Raw genomic sequence first — 25487 nt, 5'->3', positions numbered from 1 at the left:
TCTGTGAGATCCCAAAATCCCTGGAGTCTCCTCCCTGAAATGGTTTGATTAAACACCAAGTGTGAGGTTGCTGCCTTTTCGATCCTCTCAAACCAGTCTGACCCCTTGACCTCTGACCCGTCGCTAGACATTTTTGTGCGTGAACTTCCCAGAAAAGAAGCCGTTTCTGAAATACACAGACCAGCCCTTTAAATGTGCCTTTGTTGCCTGATTGTGGATCAAAATCACAGCAAATGTTGTTATTTTACAAATAATGACCTTGAACCCACCACCATTCATTTAATTGTAATGTTTTACAGATCATTGAAGTGATGCAGTGTCATGTTTTCATGGCTAATCTGGGTCTATGTCGTCTTGTGCCTTTAATTTAAAAATAGAAATTGCACAAACTTTATCAGGGTTGTTTTCTGTCAGGACCTGGAATATCTCCTGTGGTTGCCTTGGAAACAATATGAAAGTTTTCTCCTTTTATTTTTTATTTTTTTGGACACATTAAGTTCACCTGAAATCCTGTGAGCTTTGCAGCCGCAGCAGCTGCTGCTTTGGCGGATTCTTAGACTTCTCTCTTTTCCCCGTTTACTGGTCATTAACGTCTCTGTGTCTCCGTCTCTTGTCTCCAGGCTCCAATGAGAGTCTCTCCATGATGAGGAGTTAACACTGTCGGCCCGACAAACTGCAGGAAGAGACGTGGCCGCTGCACCATCCAGTCGATGCATGGCGGTTTTAGGGGTGAGTACACATGTTGTGATTGTGATATGATTCTTTAAGTGGTACGACGGATTATTCTCGCATTTTAACTCATTTTTATCAAAAAATCATAAGATTATTGACATGTTTTGAAGTGTGAACAAAGAAAAACCCATTTTCTCACCTGGAGTGCACGAGTTCTGAGCCTTAATTGACATTTTGGGGACCAAACAACTCGAAAATAAGCAACAGATTAATTGATTAAGATAAATAATCTTAATTGTTGCAGCCTTAAAGCCAGCGGCAGGCAAAATACATGTGTTTTAATTCTAAAATGCTTGAACTTTGGATAAAGTGCTTGAAATTGTTCTTGTATTTCTTTCACAAAAACGTTACCTGACTTGAGACCTGAAACTGTTTTTTTTCTCCCGTTTATTGAATTTAAAAGCATTCGGTCACTTATTCTAGCTCAACACAAACGTTTAATGTGATTTTAAATAGTGAAATGAGTTTTGAGAATGCACTTTATGCTGTTTTTCCTCTTTTCCGATCAATTACACAAACACATGAGTTATGGCATTTAAATCATTTAAAATTGTGCCTTCTTAAATACTGTATTATTTTCTGATTTGAAGAGCGGTGCATTAAATCTTTATGTATCTTGAATATATACATATACACATTAAAATTACAGTAAATCAGTTTGTATAACATAGATATATGACCTTTATTTTGAAAATAGTGTCTATTTTTTTTTTCCTCCTCCTCCAGAACCCCGACATGCTGACGAGGAAGATAAAGTTGTGTCACATCAACGCTCACATCACCTGTCGCCTGTGTGATGGCTACCTGATCGACGCCACCACCGTCACCGAGTGCTTACACACCTGTGAGTTTCACTCATCATCATTTATAATAACTTATATACAGTGATATTTATAGAGCAAAATAGTTTTTAAATGGAAAAAGATACAAACAACGGTAACGACAAGGAAAAGTACAATATTAACATAGAAAACCATCAAAAATGAAGTTAAATACTCATTAGTTACTGACAGAAGAACATAAATGTAGAAGAGAGGTGAATATTGTTGACATTTCTGGATGTTTTTTCACGTCTGAGCTGAGTCTCTCCACTGTGTTTCAGTAGAACAATAATAATTAGCTTTATTCATTTTTACTGGACGTATTCAGGTAAAAGCACCGAAAATAACGCCATAAAATACTCTTTCTTTAACAGGTGATGATGATAATCCTGTTAAAAGAGAGTTCTCTCTCCTTTAAAAATATACACTCAGTGAAGATTCTTAGAGCTCTTATTGTGATGCAGCTTCAAAAAGCTTTAATAAGAAAACTTTTCCCAGACTAGGATTAATAATCCCTGTATATATTATTATTATTTTCATGAGGATATGAGAAGTAGTAGTGCAGATTAATATGTGTATGTGTATGAAGGATCAGACTCTCTAACAATCAGATTACATTTAATCTGGATCCGATTATGGATTTGGAGGCAATTAGAGCTTTTTTCACGATTAAAACAAGATTTGTTGACATAGGGCGATAGGCAGGGGTCACACCCTGGACAGGTCACCAGTCCATCACAGGGTCATTCACTCTCACACTCACACACCGGCAGTAAATCCAGAGTGTTCAATTGACCTGATCCCCCCAAATCTGCATGTTTTTGGACTGTGGGAGGAAACCCACGCACACACGATGGAGAACATGAAAACTCTTTCAGAGCAGAGCCAGGAATCGACTCTCTCTCTTTACCACTGATCCACCATGTCCCTCTTAAGTGGAGTCGACCTTTTCATGCCTCAGATGATGGTGTTATTCTGTCAGCTGACCTTCTTCACTCAGGATTCAGATTCAGGAGGAGGGGGGTTATTGAGTTGAGGCAGATTACCGCATCTGTTACCTTAAGTGACCTTAACGGCTCACGTGAGATCAGCTGTTAGAGGACAGATGCTGTCACATGCTTCACAGCTGATATTTAGTTGTTGTCGTGAAATAATAATTGTCTTCTTCTTCTTCTGCTGCTGCTGAATTCCTTTTTGTTTTGCCTGAGGGGGTTTGTTATCGCCGCTGTCTTAATCAAACTCGACACGTTTATTCACAGTGCATGTTTTTTATTTTTTCCTCCTGGAAGTGAATAAACGTGCGTTTCAATAATATTAAACTTTGACTGCTGTGATTTAGGGAAAGGATAATTGATGCGGTCGATGTCGGAGAACAAAACAAAGAGTTACAGGAACGTGGCTCAATATCTCTGACAGAGAACGCTACTTAAAGTCAGGTTAGGTTAAACTCTGCATGATTAAACAAGACACATTACAAAGACAAACAACCGATTAAAAAGAAATCTCAATTAGTGGCAATTAAACTCAGATTAACAAAGTCAACAATTTAATTTCACTTGGAACAAAAGATTGCACGCAGATTCTTTCAGTTACTGTCTCTTCAGTCTGATAATCCTGTCATTAATCCGTGTAAATAACCAAAGTGTGCTCAGAAATGAAGATGATAATGTTGTTTAAACATAAATATTGACGGAGGAAATTAGATGGTTGGCCAAATAAGAGCTCATGTATTGTCAGCTCTTATTTAAGTTGTTGTTTCTTTATTTAACCTTAACTTATGTACTTTTAATTTCATAATTTAAGAGAAGAAGAAGAGCAAATGAAATAAAGATGATTTATTCATCTGTTCTGTTTTGTTTCTATTCTAATATTAGAATTTTCAATATTCTAATGTTTCTTCATGCATCAGGTTAAAGGTTAATTGTGATGCCACTCAACTATAAAAGTCAGGTGAAGTCAGGCAGTGTAATAACGCATGTGTCCACTGGAGGGAGCTCTTCTACAAGCTTTGATTCTGCGTCACATGATCATAGGGAAAAAAAAGGAATGAATTAGAATCAACAAGACGTCTGTGAGCAAAAGATGAACTTTCTTCTGTTTCACATCAAAATAACTCAAGGACTCGGACGAAAACAATTTGAAGACGTTTTACTGACGACGTTAATGTTTAACAATGTCACCAATTATGTCTCCAAAGAAATGGAGATGAGAAATGACTTAAAAGAGGAGAATTAAAGACAAAATCTCATCACCATCACCTTCATCAACACGTTTTTCAGGCTGGATTTGAAAATCTGATGCAGCTGACAGATTTTTATAAGCGTGAATTGTTTAATAAGGTAAAAAAACCAAACTTCTGACTTATTACAGGGTAAATAAATGAGTAGAGATCGCTTTCCATGTCATTAAAGTAGTTAAATCTCCTCTAGCATATTTACTCTTACTTACTTTTTAGGATTTGCATATTTTATTCAAAATAATAATAAAAAGAATTCAAAAATACGGTCAAATCTTCCATTTTTTTTAGACAAAATTCTATTTTAAGTCTATTAGTCGTCAGCCGTGATTTAAAAATATTGTGATTTTTATCAAGTTATTGAGTAAGAATTAGAAAGTATATGAGTGCGTAGGACGGTCTGATGAAGCTCTGTGACACGTTTGGTGGCAGAAATCTGTCATTAGTAAATAGGTGCCTGATTAATAAACAGTATCTGGTCAATGCTTTGTATAGAAAATGCCAAATATTGACCCTGAATAATCAGTCTACTTTGGTTAATGATGCTTCCTAAACTGTTTTCAGACGTGCGCTTCAGTCCTGATGTTTGTGTGGAAGAATATTTTATGATGAGCTTTAAAGAACTTTTATATTTCAGTGGCTTTTGCAACGTTTGGTTCACTTTTTATTTTTGGGAAGTTGGATTTCCTCATAATGATAATAATGATAATAATATTCAGAAAAGTCTATAATTATCAGGAACATGGAACATCTGCAGTTTTACAACTTTAGCCCATTTTTCTGCTGAATCGGACTTTGTCTAAAAACAATACAGAGTAAAAACCAGGCTGAATTTATACATAACCATATGTGTGTGTGTGTGTGTGTGTGTGTGTCTCCAGTCTGCAGAAGCTGTCTAGTGAAATATCTGGAGGAAAACAACACGTGTCCCACGTGTAGGATTGTTATTCATCAGAGTCATCCACTGCAGTATATCGGGTAAGTGAGAGAAACACTGACACACACACGCACACACGCACACACACACACACACACACACACACACACACACACACACACAACCTAAAACCTATTCTAACCCTAAATCCAGGTCTTAATCCTCATAAAAAACATGTTAAAGTTGTGTGGAGCATCCAAAATGTCCTCACAAAGATAGGTTTGAACACGCGCACACACACACACACACACACACCTCTGGGAGTTTCATCTCTCGCTGCCAGTAACAACAACAACAACAACAAACTACTGCAGAGTAAAAAAGCTTCAGGTCTTTGTTCTGTTTCATTTTCTGCTGGAGACAAAGACTCAGAGACTCAGAGAAGCTGCTCTGGAGTGGTCTTTGTCTCTGTGTTTAAAAATGGACACTCTGCTGCTGCATAAATGCATAAACAACTGAAGACAACATCATTTATAACCCCAGTTCATTTACAATTCAGTTGGTCTGCAGATAAAGACGACAACGCGAGTGTTCGCATGTCTGAGAATGCTCATAAGTTTACGTTCCCTGGCAGAATTTATGATGAATTTATGAATTTCTTTCACTCATGGTTAGTGGTCGAGTGAATCCATTAATTATCAGACAGTTGTGTTTGCTCTTTTTAAATGTTTTCCTGGCAGTTGTGGCATACATTTTAATTTTAAAGTGTTTTTTTCTGTCGGGTTTTACATAAAGTGAAGCACTTACATACTACTGCTTTAAAGCAGGGTCTACATGTCTATATGTGAAAATACAGCAGATTAAAGCCATTTAAGATTGGCAGGATTAAGTGTCAGATTGAGGGTTTCTTTTGAGCAGATGTGAGTTGTCTGTCGTGTCTTAGGCATTTGTTTTGTTTTTAAAAACCTTCAAAATCCCTAATGATGTTTCCCATCAGCTCCGGTTTCCACACATATGAAGAGCTAATGTGCTTTAAATGGAGCGTTTCCAGCAAAAGCAGTGACAACACAGTTCAGGAGGGAACGACTACAATTTCCGACACAGTTTAGTGTGTGTGTGTGTGTGTGAGTGTGAGTGATATCTGTCAGAGTTCATGTTGCCGAGTGTTCACGTTCCATCACGTGGAGGCAGTTCACTTTTCAGCGAGCTCGTACAGACGGAACACGTGTGCAGTTTAGACCTCGTTAGCTGCAGCCGATGCTTAATCTGCTCCATATCCACGGAGTTCTCCCTGTCAGCCTGCAGGTCTGAGTCTGCTACACGAATCAGATAGGTGTTAAACTGGAAACTCGACACAGCTCAGACAGAAGGAGCATCATTTAAATCTGGTGCCGCTCCATCACCACCAACATATGTTTCTCGTTTCCTCTCTCCAGAAGTTGTAATTGATATGGAAAAACCCTCGTTTGTCCACATTTCAGCCTCGCCAGAAACTTATAGATGAAACCTGAAGCAAGTGTTTCCCAAACTTGTGCTACTGGAATCTTAAAGTTGTAGTATGTTACCAGAAAATGACCTTTTTTTCTGATATTACTTAAGTAAAAGTATTAAAAAAGTGAGGTGTTAGGGTGGCGCCATGGTGGCTCAGTGGTACGGCGAGTTGTCTTTCAACGGGAAGGTTGTGGGTTCCATTCCTGGCTCTGCTAAGTTTCCATGTGTCCTTGAGCAAAGACACTTAACCCAAATGTAGAAGCGAATAGGTGAAAACTAAACTCTACATAAATACAGACCATAATATCAACTCCTCCTCTTCTGATTTTATTTGGTAGTAACGAGTAACAAAGATAGTTAGAGTAAATGAAGTGGAGTAAAAGTCATTTTCCTCGACGTTGACTTGTTAAACGAACATGAAAACTACATTTTATGCACGTTATTGAAAACATTTACACATTACACACGACTATAACGTCAGAGAACTCTTCAAATTTGTGTGGGGACCCAAAAAAAGCCCCCCTGTGGCTCATCTGTGGGTCCCGACCCACTCCTTGGAATTCCTTGGTCTCGCCCAAACAACAGGAATCTATCATGAAACGCACAAATACTCCCTCGTAATTTCCTGCCAATCACAGGTGATTAAACGTCAAAACACAACACAAACTGCGTCCCTTTAAACATTACATTAAACCCGTAATATCACCTGTGTCCACCAGGGGTCAGTAGTTCACTGCTGCAGCCGGTCCTGGCCTCCACATTCTGTTCGATTTTCCTGTTTCTGTATCACTGGAGCAAAGTCAACACGCCGTGTCCGGCTGCCACAGCTGGTCGCCTCAACGCGGCGTCACGGTGAAGGGAGACCTGGAGTCCACCCGGCGCACCTGCGTCACCTGCGCTGGCAAACAGGGAAAGGGAACTGTTTAACTCTCGGCAGTGTCGGAGCATACGCTGCTCCCCTGCAGCCGCTTAGATTATGACACATTTGACATATTTTCTGCATAAAAGACACAAGGTTTTCACCGTTTTGAGATGTCTAAAGTTGTCACGTGGTTCATGTTGAAAAAAGATAAATCACTACTCTGTGTGCTAATGTAAGGTTTTGAATAGTAAAATATGATTCACATGACCCTGGGTCACATGTGCAGCACATTCTAATTACTTCTTCATTTCTGCAATTTTCATGAGACAAACAATTCATTTTGCATTTCTCATATAATCATTTACAAAGAAGTCATAATATTTGTTCTGTTAAACTAATACGGTAACTAATTATTTTCCTTTAACTTTTTTTTAAAGCCATGACAGAACAATGCAAGACATTGTCTACAAACTGGTACCGGGACTTCAAGAGGGTAAGTGTCACTTGTTTTTTGTTTGTTTCATAAATAGAAGTAAACTGGTGTGTCTTTCTATTCCTAATGTAATCAGTCGATCAGTTTAAGACCCCTGATCGACAGCGTGTTGAGCTCAGACGAATAGCTTCAAGATGCATTCAAGAAGCATCGTAAAATTCAAATCAAAGCGAACAAAGACGAACTGCAGATCAGTAAAAAAGACTTAAAAATCCCTGAAAACGTGTTAATCTCCAATATTTAGCAAAGGAAATGTCTAACTTGAGTAGTGCTGAAAAGCCGGCGATCATGAGCCCAGTTACAACCACGTTCAGTGGTATTTTATCTCAGTGACTGTCAGACGATCATGCAGGAAGTACTGACCGACTCTGTGTGCAAATCTTTTGAATCAACTGATTCTAATGATTCAGTTGCACCCAAAAAAAACTGCTTCACAAGTCACGTGTTGCTGTTGCTATGGTGACCCCGCCCACGCTGAGGAGGGACTATGAAGAAATGGAAAACGGCGTAACTGATACCAAAGCGAGTCGAGTAGTGCTAGAACTGTATAATGGAAAACTGCCACATCCTATAGCCTTATACTTAACATTTGAATGTGTCTGTTATCACTGTGTGTGTAGGCATCACTTTAAAAATGCAAGGAAATATTCTTTTATTCATGGATGAACCCAGAATACACACACACACACACACACACACACACAATCACACACTCCATTGAGCTTTGAAAGTGTGGTGACAGCAGTGACCTTGAGTAAAAGACACGGCAGCGTCTTATTATTTTTTTTCTCTCCTCCTGTGCAGCGGAGATAAAGAAGCAGAGGGAGTTCTATCAGAAGTTAGGGATGGAGGTGCCTGGAGACATTAAAGGAGAGCTGTGTAACATGAAGACTCATCTAGATCAACGCAATGGTACGACCACAGTGTTCACGCCTCACTCTTCATCTGCTGCTGCTACTGCTATAGTTGTTTTTCCCCTCACACACCAGGTTTACCATCACCTTCACAAGGGCGGTTTATGCTTTTTATCTGGAAGTCCGAGAAACACATTCTCAAACTGTGGTACGTGTACCACCAGTGGTACGCGAGCTTCCTCTGGTGGTACTTGGTGGTGTAGTTGGAACTATTATCTAATTTTTCCAAGTCAGAGCAATACCGTCAGAGCAATACCACAAAACCCGATATAGGATTCCAAGATGGCTGCCACTCACGTCAGTAGTAAAAACACTTGACTACTTTTACAGTTTATTGCACTTCTGCCTTATTTGTTGTATTTTAAATCGGTCGTTCACACAGTGTGGCTACATTTTTATCAGCAGACATGATGCTATGCTACCTGTTTGCGAAAGATAGCATGTAGACTGTTTTCGAAAGGATATAGCTAACAGTAGCTAACAGTGGCTAGCCCAAGGGGGTTTGCGTTCATGTTTTGAACTTTTGAACTGGAAAATGGTAAAATTCTTAACCTTAAGATTTGATGTGGAAAAAGGAAACAAGTAAACGTTCCTCATGAGCAGACAGTTGTGACATTTAAGTGTCTGAAAAGTGGGGTATGGAAGTTTTTTGCTGTAGATGAGAGAGAAAAGAACAAATCTGATGACTCACCTGTTAGCTTAGCTGTTAGTTTACCGGCTAGCAGTGTCAGTGACGGGCAGTGTAACGTGTAAACAACAATGTTCATTTAATAATAAGTGTTAGTTCTGCTTGATTGTGGGAAAAATAATAATCACAATTAATTCAAACGGATGAAATAATTTTATATTTGCCAGATGACAAGCATGACCAGAAGTCAGACAGCGTTAAAACATTAAAAGCGTTATTTTTCAGAATAAATCGGTTTGTTTTGGGGCTTATAATATAAATATAAACACCAGTTTGAATTTATTGCACAGCCCTAGTAAGTGTAATAAATAGTGTTGAATATTTTTGAAGGAATAGGTTTGAACTCGATTTTGGGAAAAAGTAACAGCCCTAACATTCACCACGGCCTGTCATCGCCTTGTTCTTGTCACTGCAATGTTAAAGGACATAAAGTCATCACTACCAAGAGAAGCGTGACCACACAGTAGCAGTGACTGCCGTTACGCAGTGGAGATGAAAGCAGTTTAGTCAGAGTCACAATGAGTCGCTGCCCCGTTTACTGTGCACAACAGCTTTTCCAGAGCACTTTGCTTGCGAGGGTTGGTGTGAATCTGTGCCCAGAGGGCTGTCGTGCTGGCAGGCCTAATCGCTCGCTTAATCCCCCCTCTCTGATTTTGGTAATTAAGGCTCAAATGGAAATGGAAATGGAAATGCTCTCCGGCTTCCTTTGCCTCGTTGCTTGAAGTCTGCTTTAGCCACATATACACACACACACACACACGTGTGTACATGCATCTGTGTTCATACACAAACACATTTTAAAGATAATTTGCACAGATATCAGCAGTGGTAGAAACCCTGGTAGTGGTGAACTGCATTTCACCTTCATTTGCTTGAATTGTGTTAAAAGCAAATAACATCTGAGGGAAAAGTAAGACTGTGTTAGTTTCCTGTTTTCTGTGTATTTTCCGGCCACAGTCAGTTCTATATACTCTTATTTAAACTTTTAATGATGTTGCAATTACTATTCATAGCTATTCATAGCATAGTAAGTTGGTAGGTAGGTAGGTGGGTAGATGTGTAGGTAGGTTGGTAGGAAGGTAGATAGATTTGTCGGTAGGTCCGTGTGTAAGTAGGTAGGTTGGTAGGAAGGTAGATAGATGTGTAGGTAGGTCGGTGTGTAAGTAGGTAGGTTGGTAGGAAGGTAGATAGATGTGTATGTTGGTCGGTGTGTAAGTAGGTAGGTTGGTAGGAAGGTAGAGAGATGTGTAGGTAGGTCGGTGTGTAGGTAGGTAGGTTGGTAGGAAGGTTGAAAGATATGTAGGTAGGTAGGTTGGTAGGAAGGTAGATAGACGTGTAGGTAGGTGTGTAGGTAGGTTGGTAGGAAGGTAGGTAGGTGATTGGTAGGAAGTTGGATAGATGTGTAGGTTGGAAGAAAGGTAGGTAAGTGTGTAGGTAGGTAGGTAGATTGGTAGGAAGTTAGATAGATGTGTAGGTAGGTAGGTAGGTAGGTAGGTAGGTAGGTGTGTAGGTAGGTAGGTAGTTAGATATGTAGGTTGGTAGGAAGGTAGATAGACGTGTAGCTAGGTAGTTAGGTAGGAAAGTAGGTTGGTAGGTAAGTAGGTAGGTTGGTAGGAAGGTAGATGGATATGTAGGTTGGTAGGAAGGTAGATAGACGTGTAGCTAGGTAGGTTGGTAGGTAGGTAGGTAGGTAGGTTGGTAGGAAGGTTGATAGATGTGTAGGTAGGTTGGTAGGAAGGTAGGTAGGTGGGTAGGTTGGTAGGAAGGTAGGTAGGTAGGTTGGTAGTAAGGTAGGTAGGTAGGTAGGTAGGTGTGTAAGTAGGTAGGTAGGTGTGTAAGTAGGTAGGTAGGTGTGTGTGTGTGTGTGTGTGTGTGTGTGTGTGTGTGTGTGTGTGTGTAGGTAGGTAGGTAGGAAGATAGATAGGTGTGTAGGTAGGTTGGTAGGTAGGTAGGTAGATAGATGTATCAGTAGGTAGGTAGGTAGGTAGGAAGGTAGATGTATCAGTAGATCGGTGTGTAGGTAAGTAGGTAGGTAAAAACAGTAAAATAGAAAACAACGCAGCATCAACGACAGATACAAGTGTGCAGTGTGATGGCTGTTGTATTTTGTTCAGGGTGGATATTGCAGAGGGAATAAACATATACATACATATAAACATATATATAAACATATATTATTTATAAATTGTCCCGAGTAATCCATCCTCATAAATTTTAAACAAACAAACAAACAAACAAACAAATGAATCACATTATACATTTGTCTGAAAATCAAAACTGTTCCTTTTGATATGGAACAATATATAGTTAAAAAAAGAAATAAATAACTTGTGGTGGTTCACATGAGATTGATTGGGCCAACGAGTTTGAGACTACTGTTGTAGATCCTGCAGAAGTGAAGAAATTTACCAGGGTCTTTAAATGCATCTCATTAACTGCTCATGTTAGTTCACCATGCTGTGAACCCTGTATGACTCTAACTATGTCTCATGCACTGGAGTTCAGACATTTTCAGCCTTCTGTCTGAAAATGTTACTGTCGAATCCTTTGTGATTTGATTAAATATGAGGAGTCCCATCCATCATTAACCTGTCAGTCTGCAGGTTTATGTTTTATACCCATATCACATTGTAAAACCGAATAAAACCAGTTCCACATTCCCATTGGTCAAATTTTTGACCAGTGGGAATCAGTTTAATTGTCAGTCACTCCCACATCAAATGACTCTGCCATGAAAGACTCCAGGTTACGAGTGCCCTCGAGTTTTTGTGCAGGCTTCTCCAGTTAACACTGTAAAAAATAAAAAGGCGAGAAACAGAATAAATGATACGGAAACAAAGAAAACTATAAAATCACTCTAATTAAATAATATAAAAAGCCATAAAATACAATAAAACAAACTATCCCTCTGGAAACTGCAGCATTTATGGTCGTATATTGCACATATTACTATTATATTGCTGCTGCTGCTGCTACAGATGTTTTTCCAGGCAAAGTTTACCACGACCTTTACAAGGGCTGTTACTTAGTATCTGAAAGTCATAGAAGCACATCAGACCATGTGGAATAATTACAGCACAGTCCAGCAGAGGGCGCCGTGAACAAAGCTTGCAGTATTTTACAACATCATGATCAAATTGTGACTTAAATATCGTGATAATATCGTATTGTGGTGTCTCTGGTATAACACGATGATACTTTTACTGTCAAATAAACATTAAAACCAGTCGAACACATGGTACTGTCAATTGTCATCCATATTTTATGGCGTTTATCGGCTTCAGCCACAAGTGGCATCAGTGAAAAAGTAACACCGGGTAAAAACCCTGGGTTTTTCCTGTTCACCGTCTTTATTTTTGGCAATTTTTTGCAAACTCTTCTGCATTATTTCGAGCACATTTCTCTTATGGCAGTTAGAATGTAAATATCCATGGATATTTGTAGTAGGGCTTGGTCACGATATGATACATATCATGATACAATACATATTGCGATATTTTGACTAATGACTATTTTCTACACATAATTTACCACAACGGCTGCTTTAATACATCAAAATAATGTAAATCATTTTTGAGATAATAGGTGCTGCATCATGTCATTTGATCCTGCTATATTCCACACTGCCTCTTATGGGATATTCATGTGTTAAGACTACCATCACAGCATTTGCTGCCATTTCAGTTCAGTACCATCGAAATCTATACGCATATCAGCAAAGTGTACCTCATGATTTTCTGGTATATTGTAGTGAACCCTACCTCCCACAATCTGACACAAAACACACCGCAATGTTTTAATTTCATCTTTTACATCAGTGGTTCTCAAAACTTTTAATACCAAGTGTCACCTGAGAAAATACTGAACTCTCTCAATAACACCTCATTATCACCAATGTTAAAATACAGTGGTGTAAATAGACTGAGCAAAGTTTGAAAGCTACAGCTTTTCACAGGAGGCAGACTTATTCTCTCATCCTCCTCCTCTTCCTCATGTAAACTCTGGTATCGTGAGATTAGATGAAGATGGAGCGAGAGATATGGTGTTTTAATTAGAATTATATTAATCCCTCTGCTCCACTCCAATCACACACCCTGGTACACACAGTAGAACAGTATTTCTGATTTTCCTCCAAGTACCACCACAGGAAGCTCGCGTACCACAGTTTGAGAACCATGGGTTTTAGATCAATATTACCGATTCCTTTAAAGAGGGACTGAAGTAAAACCGATACAAAACCATCATAGCTTCTAATTTTAGTGTGAAGGATCACCAGATTTAGACTCTAACACCGACCAGGCTGTCATGGCTGTTTCCAGAGTCGCTAAGATACTGGGCTGGTGGTGTGTGTGTGTGTGTGTGTGTGTGGAGGGGTTGTTTGAAGGAGAGGCACAACAATGAGTGCAAGCCCCTCCTGACAAGCAATCAACAGAGCCCCGACTCTGGAGACAATCACCGCAGAGACACCAGAGCAAGCTCAGACCTCTTCCAGTAAATACCCTGTGGAATTGGTGACAGTTAGCCCGAATGGAAAACGGTCACAGAGCGCAATCACATTTAGAGTCTGAGCAGTAACCTGTCCACACACACACACACACACACACACACGCACCAGGTTATTACACCCATTGAAACCACAAAGAACACACTGGATTTCTTTGTTTTTAAAGGTTACAGAAAAGCAATACCTCTCTGTGTGTGTGCAGCGATTCTGTCACAGCGCCTGATAACTATGTTTTATAACGAAGCGTTCAATAATAACAGTATCGCAGCCGACGTTGGAAATCCATAAAGAAATAATACACCTGCTGTGGACAGTTCAGAAGTAGCTGTTAATGGGGTTTTTAACAGTTACGTAGAGGGAATGGAACTCCTGGGCTAACGCCACAGAACAACATCGTTTTTGCCATCTACTGAGTCTCCTGAAAAGGCGTGTTTTTCTTCTGGCCTGCTAGAGGCGGGGCTTAACACAATGACGAGAGCGAATTGATAGCTTGTAGCTTTTGTATACATCCAACATGGCACATGGTAACACCACCAAAGAGCAGTATCTTCCGTCCTGACTAGATATCCATCGCTCCAAGAAAACTACAACAAGCACATTTTATTTGTTGACGTGCACGCCATCCCCATCATCTGAGATGTTTGAAAAGTCTTGTCATTAATTAAGTCAATTAAAATAGCTTGAGTGCAGACATTCACTGGAAGGATGCCAGGGAAAAACAGAAAGTGTGAAAGCAGTTGGAGACACTGATGTTTGTGGTCATATTTTAGCCCATTACGTGTAAATGTCATGTCATGTTTGAGCTGTCGCTCGCCTCCGAGTAGCAAATATTCATAATTTGTTCGTTATGAGAACTGAAAAACCCATTTTCTTTCTGAACAGGCGATGCAAAATCAGAGGAGACGGCCAATAAGGAGGCAGGAGAGGAGAAACCAGAGGAGGACAACGACTATCACCGCAGTGACGAGCAGGTAAGCCTCACATTTTCATGACAAAGTGGACTACGTTTTATACTCTCATGAAGATACAATTCGATTTCAATCTATAATAATCCAGTTTCTGGAGCAGAACTTGAACACATCACAATTAAGAGAAAACGTAGGGCGACAGGTCATTGTGTTAACATTAAATGATCTGCTTTTTTAGGTTTTGTTGGAGTAGCGTCATCTTGTTATTGCTAATGTAGTTAAAGCTGCATCAAATTCGACCTTTCCGTAAATATTAGCACTTTAATATATGTCAGACTTTTTCAGGATGAGCAGAATTCAAGGCGATAGTTGTAAAAAAGAAGGTTGGTTTAGTCCATTGGTGTCAAATTCATTTAACTAAGGGGCTAATTTGATCTCAGGTGGGCCAGACCAGTAAAATAATAGCATCATAACTTATAAACAACAACAACTCCAATGTTTTCCATTTAATGAAGTATCTTTTTTACAAAATAACCTGAAATGTCAACAATATTATGCCTAAATTTGCTATTGACACATAGCCACAGGTATCTGCAACTGAAAAAATGCAAAATATGACATTTCCACAAATTCATCCCGCAGGCCGGATTGGACGCTCTGGTGGGCCGGTTCTGTCCCACGGGCCGCACGTTTGACACCCCGTGGTTTAGTCGTTGTTGTGTAATCTTTCTCACAGAAACAGACAGAGACACAAAAACAAACAAACAAAGAGCAGTGAAGACATGAACCTCCCTCATGTGGAGATAATCACATCGTCTGCGTATCTAAAGATATTAAAGAATCACGGTAAATCACAGCGTAATTATCCACGCGTGACTGAGACAACACTAATGGTACAGTAGGTGAGAGCGTGTTTTATAGGTGAACTGGCCCTGGAATTAAGTTTGTCTTTTATGAAGACCTGAAGAAAGGAAACAGGGATAAAATAATCAAAGGTTCTCGAGGAACAAAAGCACGAGTGAATAAAAATCCCGTATGTGATAATTGTCGGGACAATTATTGTCTTAAGAAACGCGGCCTCCATGTGACTCACCAGTCTCTTTTACAATTACGGCCTCCTTTTGTCTCTTTTTTGTATGCGTGTGTATGTTTCATTTGTATAGATAAACTCAGACGCCACAGCGCCGCCGCGGTGGATGCATGCAGAATGGAAATCATTTGTATTCTGGCTCATTCTCCATCTGTGCAGAAATGATATCAATAATGCAGAGACAGTGGAGCGATAGTTGTGCAGACTATCAGGAGCGAGACAAACGTCTTTTTAAAGACACGTAAGAAGAAGAAGAAGCATCTCCTCACTCACTGTCACGCGGTGAAGTTCACAGTTCGCCCCGACGAGGCCGAAAGGTCCCGACCTTTAGAAATTCAGCAGCGCTGCAGAATGTGTTCAGAATCGCTAATGTAACTGTGTGTGTGTGTGTGTGTGAGGTGAGGAATACAAACGCTTTTACTGCGGAAAATCTGGTTTTTCTGTTTGTAAACAACCTAAAGATCATGCAAAGACAGATTTATTTTAATTGTCACAGGGATTTTGTGGTTTGTTGTGCTCTGGACTTTTTTTTTTATGATTTTCACATCGGAGTGATGAAGAAAACTAATTTTTATCAAATATTTATAGCACCGGCTAAATGATCAAGAGATTTTCATGTTCTTAAATGTAGAGGGAGACAATTAATGAGCAGCATTAGCCGTTTATTATTTAATAATCCGCCAGTTATTTCAAATCAAGGACTTTTGCTCTCAGAAACTCACTTTTGTGTATTCAATATTTTGTTTATACAATATTACAACACACAGCTAATCCGAGAAATCTACCTCGTCAGCAGAACCCTGAAGCTGCTGGAGTGTTTCTCAGATTAGTTTTCATGACGCGTTCACGCAAATTCAGATAACATCTGTGTGTGTAGATTAAATAAACTACGGCAGTTCTCGGGCTTAATGGAGAAATTGGAGAAACCCGCTCTGCTTTTAATTATTAATCACTTTTTTATGAACGCTGAAGGCCAGATTATCTGCAGTCCAATCTCACGCATGAACAGAAAACACATCGACAATCTGAACGAGTCTCTGCGTGGCACAAACAGTCTATATGATGATTTTCTTAATATGGCTCCCTGTTGCATCAGTCACTGCTGTGAATGTGTGTGCAGCTGCAGCCCCGTAAACGAAGCCGTTACTGTACCGCGCGGTAAGTAAGTAAGCGAGTGAGCTGCCGCAGAGCCGCGGCGGCGTCCACGTCACCCGTGAGACTTTTATTTCACATTATGAGCCTCCCTGATTGCCAGCTCCACTGGAAAAAGCAGATCCATTAAAGCACTGCCAGTTCTCATCCCAGAACAAAAGAGCATTTCCAGGTTTGAGCCGAGAACCAGGAGTAATCTGAGCGCCGTCCTCGCTGCAGAGGCTCGGTGGCAGTAATGCTTTCTGACTCCTGTAACCGTCGACAGCCAGAACCACCGACCGTGTCGCCTCAGGGGGGAAAACAAGGGCACGGGCCAATAAGCCAAAGACAAACAGACAATAGTGGTTCAGTGGGATGTGCTGTGCTTGCCGGAGTTACATCATCATTCTGTCTTTCTGTAAATTCAGAGCTCTGTTTTCACCACAAATACGGGAATAAAAGCTTTAACGTAGCAGCGTTTATGATTCTCTGAATACAGCCGTTCACTCGCAGCTTCAAAATGTTCTTTTCTTTTGCACTTAAAACATCATTAAAACGATAAAACACTCATCCATATATACATATATCATGAAATACAGTTACCTTTTAATTTCAGATAATATCTGGGTTATTTATTTGGCTTTTTAACATTAAATAAATGATATTTACGTGTGCTAGAAACAATGACATCGACCGCTATAACACAAATAATTACGCTTAAAATGAAAGATGTGTTATGTGAATATAATATTTAATGTATTTCACAAATGTATTCAATGTAATAAATATTATTATTATCAATGCAGCAGCCTTTAAAACCAGGAAAGGTCATCACAGATACACAATTTATTGTGATGTGATGATATCCAAAATCTTAAGACTTATCTTAATGTACTCTTATCCTGTCTCAGGTCACAATACATATATAGTTTGAAAGAACTGCTTCAATACAATTAAATTAATAAAATCTGAGGTAATGGGTAAAAATACGTAAAACTTGACTGTAATGTCCTTTAAAACCGTGAAAAACAGGTCAAAAACGAGACAAACACTGGCAAAAATTTAAGAAACTTGTACTTATCACAAAGTAATTCTGTATTTAAGTGTCTTCCTTTACTTGAAGCTGAATTTAAGAAGAAATACTATGGAGTTTCTTATGTTTACACACACAAATGAGTGACAGTGAATTTACGTCTGTATTTAACACTAACTTAATTCACAGTGGTTGTAAACATAGGTACAGGTAATTAATTACAGTGTAAAGTAATCTGTTAGACCTCATTAAGACACACTTGCTCTTTTCAGGCAAAAAAATAAGAACATTTCCCCAAAAACGAGGCTGATTTAACTCTGTTGAAACTCTATTTTTGCTGTATTTAACTGTATTTAACTGTGTCCCCTCGACAGGTCAGCATCTGCTTGGAGTGCAACAGCAGCAAGCTCCGAGGTCTCAAGCGCAAGTGGATCCGCTGTTCGGCACAAGCCACGGTCCTCCACCTCAAGAAGTTCATCGCCAAAAAGCTTAACCTGACATCGTTTAATGAGGTACAGACAATAACGCGCTCCAACAGGCCGGAAAAGCAGCAGCAGCAGCAGCAGAAGCAGCAGTAGTGCGTCTGTCACATGCTCGTATAACACCCGCTCCACTTCTCACCGCTGCATTAGCATTTTACATAAACTTTAAAAAAGTTTCAGTCTACATTAACGGCACAAAATGACCTCTTTCAATTAGAGCGCCAAAGAAATTAAGTGGTTTTTTTTTTGTTTTTTTTTTTACAGTTTCTTTGCCTCATATAACAAATGAATTAGTAAAAAACTGAATCATTTTGATTTGTGGACAAAGGAACATCATCATTTTGAGGTTTGGGAAAGGTCATTTTGAACATTGCCCGTGTTAGACGCTGCCTTTTGATGCTATGAATAATCATCGCAGCCGCTTACTTGGCATTCCCCCCTCCCCTTATTTTCTGTCTGTTATTTTTTGAACTGGCTGTCACAGAGATGAGTGGGAAGACTTCATTAGATTCATTATAACGGTGCCTTTTGATTATTATTCTATAAGCTGTGTTGGAAAGTTCTTATTTTTCTTTCTCACAGAAGAAAGAGTGTTTAGATTAATAGTGAAACTCAATCTTAAAAAAAAAGAAAATAAGGCAGAGGAGGAAACAAAACCAGACAGACTGGCTCAAAGCGGTCAAATGCATCAGAACTTTTCTTTTCTTCCAGAAAGTCTCTAGATTTGTTTTTAGTTCATTAACATTCAAAAAATGCTTGGCGAAAAATGTAGGTACAATCTTCTTTTTCCAGCTTCTTCTTCTTCATCTTCATCACCTTCAACATCCTTTTCTCCAGTAGAATCACTGTCCCTCCTCTGCACGTGACCAAACCAAGCTTGACTCTATTACCTGAGCTGTCCCTCCCTGGAATATTCTAATTTCTAATCTTGGTCAGTCCCAATCTCAGCATCTACAGCTGTCACCTCCAGCATCTTCCCCGGTCCACTGTCTCCACCAGGCCTCACTAAGGTCTTGGAGACCTTCACTTTTGCTGCTGTCCTGCTGTCAATCGTCAGCCCTGACACTTGCTTATTGAAAACAGACAAAAAACGTAGATTTCTATCATTTCTGAAGAAATCTCTGAATTCCTGGTGTTTTGTTTGTGAGCTGGTGTGAAGCAGCAGCAGCTGTGGACGATGGACGGCCTTGTTCTTGATCAGAAAGTTTTTGAGTTCCTCACAGGAAATTACATAAACCCCGGTGCACACACTGACTCACACACACACGAGTCCCCGTTGTTTGTCATATTTAGCAGATAACAGATATTGTCATTTTTCCCCTCGATTTATTTTCTCTCGCCGCCCTCGTTCACAGCGGCAGGACGGAGGGTGGGCGATCGTTTGACAGATGGATTTTTTCAAGATGCTATGAATAATCATCACAGCCGCTTACTTGGCATTTCCCCCCCTCCCCTTATTTTCTGGCTGTTATTTTTTGAACTGGCTGTCACAGAGATGAGTGGGAAGCCTTCATTAGGTTCATTATATCGCAGCACAGCGCTGTCAGGCGTCTGTCCTCCTCGACAACTCTCGTTTCGCAATCTATTGACGATCAGACGTCGTGGTTCCGCGTCACAACGAGCATCAGCGCTAACCCTTCACTCGTCGAAATGTCCTGGCAGGAAGTGAACACATGAATAAATGAAGGAGTGGATCAAAGAAAACACAGTTAAATGAGTTAAACCTCTAAAGTGAGACTTTTCAAGGTTCGTACAGGTTTAATGTTGTGTTTTCAAGGTTTGATTTTATATAAAATGCTTAAAGTAATTAGTAGTATTTATTATACTGAATACTTTAGTTATTAAAGAGTTGATTAAAATAAGCCGGAGAGGTTAACCTTGCCTTTGTAGCATAATACCAGCTCTTTTATCGTGATTTAAAAAGAGTGAAATAATCATTGGTAGTGTTTGTGTATTCATATAAACTGAACCACAGCTTTAAGGTGCTGGAAAAGCATGAAAATGTGCCTTGAAGGTGCTTGAATTTGGTGCATAACTTCAGATTTTAGTGCAGTTTGTGATGTGAAAACCACAAATCTCTAAATTTAACACAAACAATTTAGTTATTTTACACAAAAACTCAGTCATATACTAAAAAAAGCCTGGTATTCCCTTCTTCATTTGATTCATTCTGATTAATTAAAGATTCCAGTGGAGGTCGAGCTGTAGTTTTTCTCAAAAATGTGAGAAAATTTGACTTCTTTTCATGTAAATCTCTCTAATCTCTCAGATTTACCTTTTCCAATCATTTCTGTCCTGAAGATAATCCTTTCACGTCTTCCCTAATGTGATTAGAATCAGTTTTATATAAAGAAACAAAGGATTTGTGATGGTGTTTTTGGTGCAATACTATCACAGTAACAAAAACTGCAGATTAAATCAAGGAAAAAAGCAAATACTGTACAAGAGTGAGCAGAAAAATTTGGACCTGGATATATACGAGTAGAAATATAAACACCTGTGTACATTACAGCTTTAAAATGTCAGGAAACAGTGAAGAAACCCCTTAAAACCAAATTGTACAAATTGAAAAATAGGTGTTTTTCAGATGTGATTATTATTGTTTTTCCACCAAAGTTTGTTCTATTTCGACACAAAAATCCTTTATTTTCTGTGAGGATTAAAAATCACAAGCGGCTTTTCAGTTATTTCCCCCTGTGGATTGTGTTTGATATCTCTCTAATCACAAAAACCCAGGCGGTGTCTGTGCCGATCACAGCTCGGCTCCAGGTTTTTCAATCACAGACAGACAGCAGGTGGCGCTGTGGCCGTGTTTGTCTCCATCTCCTCTCTCTCTCTCTCTCTCTCTCAGTATTGATTGACAGATGCAGATGTGAGGCGCTGCTCAGCAGAATATCAATGTTGACTTCACAGGAGGGGAGGTAGATTTGGCGCGGCGGCCCTCGCGCTTAGTATCGAACTCCACTTTTTCTCCCAAGATGCCGAGCTGCTGCTGCTGCTGCTGCTGCAGGAGCTTCTCCACGTCAAAACAAATCCTGTGTCTGTCCTCCAGCTTCCTCTGAGCAGTTTATACTCAAAGATGAGAGCAGAGCTGCTTTTAAATCTGCATCATTACACTCACACGCAGCCTGCAGTAATCAGGCTTGAAGTGGCCTCGAGCCGTAGAGTTTGTCGGTCTGTTTACGTGGTCTGAGGGGAGACCACGTGCTGCTGCTGCTGCTGCTGCTGCGAGAGAAGAAGTTCCAAAAACACCTCCGGCTTCATCGTTAATCATTAATTATCCTCTTCTTTCTTTCTTTTTGTTGTGATTTATTTATTCTCAGCTGGACATTTTATGCAATGAGGAAATCTTGGGCAAGGACCACACTTTGAAATTCGTTGTTGTGACAAGATGGAGATTTAAGGTAAATGATGTGCAATAATGTTGTTGCTAGCTCTAAGTGGGAGGTGACCTTCACCGAGCTCCTCCAACCTTGGTTGCAGTCACTAATCCTGGACCAAAATATACAGTTTAACTTTAACGAATAATAAAAACAGTGATCAACAATCCTGGATCCACTTGTAGCATTGTTTTGATGTCATGTTGCCGGGCGACACTCCCACGCTGCACACAGGAAGTGACAGACATCATCATTCTAAAAGGATTTTAGTAAACTTTTGGAGTAAATTTCTGTTTATAAAAGGATTTTAGTAAAAGTTTTCAGTAAATTTCTGTTTATAAAAGGATTTTAGTAAAGTTTTGCAGTAAATTTCTGTTTATAAAAGGATTTTAGTAAAAGTTTTGAGTAAATTTCTGTTTATAAAAGGATTTTAGTAAAGTTTTGCAGTAAATCTCTGTTTATAAAAGGATTTTAGTAAAAGTTTGGAGTAAATTTCTGTTTATAAAAGGATTTTAGTAAAGTTTTGCAGTAAATTTCTGTTTATAAAAGGATTTTAGTAAAGTTTTGCAGTAAATTTCTGTTTATAAAATAATTTTAGTAAAGTTTTGGAGTAAATTTCTGTTTATAAAAGGATTTTAGTAAAGTTTTGCAGTAAATCTCTGTTTATTAAAGGATTTTAGTAAAGTTTGGAGTAAATTTCTGTTTATAAAAGCATTTTAGTAAAGTTTTGCAGTAAATCTCTGTTTATAAAAGGATTTTAGTAAATTTTTGGGCTTCATTTCTGTTTATAAAAAGGATTTTTAGTAAAGTTTTGGGCTTCATTTCTGTTTATAAAAGGATTTTAGTAAAAGTTTTGAGTACATTTCTGTTTATAAAAGGATTTTAATAAAGTTTTGCAGCAAATTTCTGTTTATAAAAGGACTTTAGTAAAGTTTTGCAGTAAATTTCTGTTTATAAAATAATTTAAGTAAAGTTTTGGAGTAAATTTCTGTTTATAAAAGGATTTTAGTAAGGTTTTGGAGTACATTTCTGCTTATAAAAGGGTTTTAGTAAAGTTTTGGAGTTCATTTTGGTTTATAAAAGTATTTTAGTACAGTTTTGGAGTTAATTTCTGTTTTTAAAAGGATTATTGTAAAGTTTCTGAAGTTGTTTTTGTTCTTCTCTTTTCAGAAATCCCCTCTCCTGCTTCATTACAGACCTAAGATGGATCTGCTGTAGCTAAAACGGACACAACAGTTGTTTTTTTTCTCCCCTTTTTTAATTTTTGTTTTTGTTTTTTGTTCTTGTTCTTGTGAGGTGGCTGCAGACTGTGCCCAATCCTTTTTTTCTTCTTCTTCTTCTTCTTCTTCTTCTTCTTAATTTATGCAAAGACGATCAACGATCAACACCAAGCAAATGCCCGTCGGTAACAAAAAAACACAACAGATCAGCAAAAGCCAGCAAATCGGGGATTTAACGCGGGGGAAACAAAGAAAATCAAAACTAAAGTAAACTAAACTGGCAACTTCCAGCACAGAAACTGCATCACTGGTGTGTTTTTAGGAACAAAAACAACCATCTCTTTTTCTTTCTTTTCCTTCTTTTTTTATTTGTGTGTCCGCTACATCCTAGATATGTGAACAAAACAAAAAGAAAAAAAAAAAAAAAATGGAGAGAAATCATATATTTATACTTTTGTACAGAAGAGACACATGGAACCAAGACACTACTGGTGCTCTGTTTACACGCAAACACGATGTCGGGAATCACCAGATTTGCAGATTTCATTGAGACAAGAGGACGTTTTTTATACTTTTTTTTTTTTTTTTTTTTACTTCTCGTGACGAAACACTTGGGAGCAAAGGAAGTCTGAGGAAGATGAAACACCCATTTTTTTTTTTACACTGTTTATCAAGTAAATTGTCTCTGAATTCCCCCCTTTTTTTGTTTTTCTTCTCATTTCATTTCATTTTGTTTTGCTTTGTCCAGTTTTCTTTCTCCTAACGATGATTGTCAATTGTGAATAGGCTTCAAAAAAAAAATTGTGTAGTAATTTATGTTCTATATACCAATATTGTACATAAAGTGTCAGTACACACAGAGAGAGAGAGAGACTTTAGACTGTTATTAAAAAAAAAAACAAAAAGAGAGAGAACAGATGATGATGGATCACAGAAGTGCTCAAATCTATACGTGACAGACTCGATATCAGTATCAAAGTATATGAAAAGCATCTTTATGTTGTCTTGACCAAGACACGAGACAGATATCACATCCTTTGCCATTTGTGTGTGTGAGTGTGTGTGTAAAAATGTGTGTGTGTGTTACATTGCGTTCATAGCATTACAAGATTCTATCTCACCCACAACATCCACGTCTGCGATATTTGTGCAAAACAAAATTGAATTATTATTATTATTATTATTATTATTTTTGTTATTATCCGTCCTCATGTTTCCACTTTGTTTTTTGTAGCGTCGGCGCAGGCGAACACTAAGATTAACCGCGTTTCCAGTCAATGTTTTCACAGTTTTCTGATTACGAGGGTGATTACGTCCTACAGAAAAGCAAAATTCAGTGAGAGCTGTGCAAAAATCTTTGGCCAACACACTTTTCATTGGAACACCCAGAAAATACAGTAAATGTGTATTTAGCATGAAAAAAAACTTCTTAGCATTAAATAGCTTCCACAGGTCGGATTCTGGCTCTCTTTTGAAACCTAAATGGAATAAAACTCTAATTAATGTTCCTACTATTTCAAGACGCGGTTGAGCATTACAAATCGTGCTTTTCCATTATACAGTCCAGGTACAACTCGGTTTGGTATCTGTCACGTCGTTTTCCGTGACGTCATAGTCCCTCCTCAATGTGGGCGGAGTCATCATGACCCGAAACTGCCGTGACATGGTTTTTTACGCGACACAAACGCACAAACGTTGTTTTGGGTGTAACTGAGTCATTAGAATCATTAGAATCAGTTGATTTAAAAAAGATCTGTTCACAGAATCGTTCAGGTTGGGTTGCGATTCGACTCATGATCGGAAAAACCCACCAGGTACCGGATACTATCACTGATGGAAAAGCAGAAAAAACAAGAAGAGTCGATTCGAGTCATGCTGGAACTGTATAATGGAAAAGCGCCAATATTCACTGAACTCTTGTTGATATACTATTAAAGACTACATTTCTATCACTTACAATGAAAAATCACATAATTGAACAGCTTGTGTTGGCCTAAGACTTTTGCACATTCTATCAAATCGTTCAACTTCGGTTTCTGCGATGTTTCAATCGCCCTGTTGAAAAGTTTCGTAGTCTCAGCATCCGTCTGACTTTTTTTTTTTACGTACAATTAAAAAAAAAAACGTCTGGCATTCCAGATTAATGTGGACATTCATTCATTCATTTATTTAAGCTTGAGTAAAAACACGGGAATGTTTATATGTGAGGTGGAAACAAGAACGCAACTCTCTACGGACACGGAACGTGAAAAGTTTGGACCTTTTAAGTGCCGTTGAGTCACTGACGTCCTGTGTGAAACTACCGTTTTAATGCAAATCGACATTAAGAGTTTTTACGATCAAAACATTTCTTTTACACATAAAAAATTTGCATAGATATTATTAATTTGTACCCGTATGTCACACCAAGCTTTTCTTTATTCAACTTTTGTTGGAATTTAAAGTAAGGGAAAAAAAAACACCTTAGGGGTTCAGTGTGTAAGAATTAGTAACATCTAGTGGTGAGACTGCAGACGCCAGAACTACGGTGGCCTTCGTGTACCAGAAAGAACGTTGTTTTTCGCTTAACAAAAACCTGAAACACACGCTCTGGTATTTAAGGCAACTGTGGAAACATCACAGGCA

General features: G+C 38.8%; 1 protein-coding gene across 1 annotated transcript in view; it reads left to right on the top strand.

The window, feature by feature from the left end:
• LOC131472193 (polycomb group RING finger protein 3) overlaps positions 1–23725 on the top strand; it is a 43813-nt gene extending 20088 nt beyond the window's left edge. Inside the window, exons 2-10 of the mRNA XM_058649103.1 lie at positions 621–729; positions 1459–1576; positions 4671–4767; positions 7457–7512; positions 8317–8424; positions 14501–14589; positions 18155–18292; positions 21586–21666; positions 22813–23725. Coding sequence (XP_058505086.1) covers positions 715–729; positions 1459–1576; positions 4671–4767; positions 7457–7512; positions 8317–8424; positions 14501–14589; positions 18155–18292; positions 21586–21666; positions 22813–22860 — 750 coding nt within the window. The 5' untranslated portion in view covers positions 621–714 and the 3' untranslated portion in view covers positions 22861–23725. The remainder of the gene's footprint in view (positions 1–620; positions 730–1458; positions 1577–4670; positions 4768–7456; positions 7513–8316; positions 8425–14500; positions 14590–18154; positions 18293–21585; positions 21667–22812) is intronic.
• Positions 23726–25487: the final 1762 nt, after the last annotated feature.

This window comes from Solea solea, chromosome 14, assembly GCF_958295425.1.
Source record: "Solea solea chromosome 14, fSolSol10.1, whole genome shotgun sequence".
Taxonomy (NCBI): domain Eukaryota; kingdom Metazoa; phylum Chordata; class Actinopteri; order Pleuronectiformes; family Soleidae; genus Solea; species Solea solea.
This window is presented reverse-complemented; position numbering and strand designations above follow the sequence as displayed.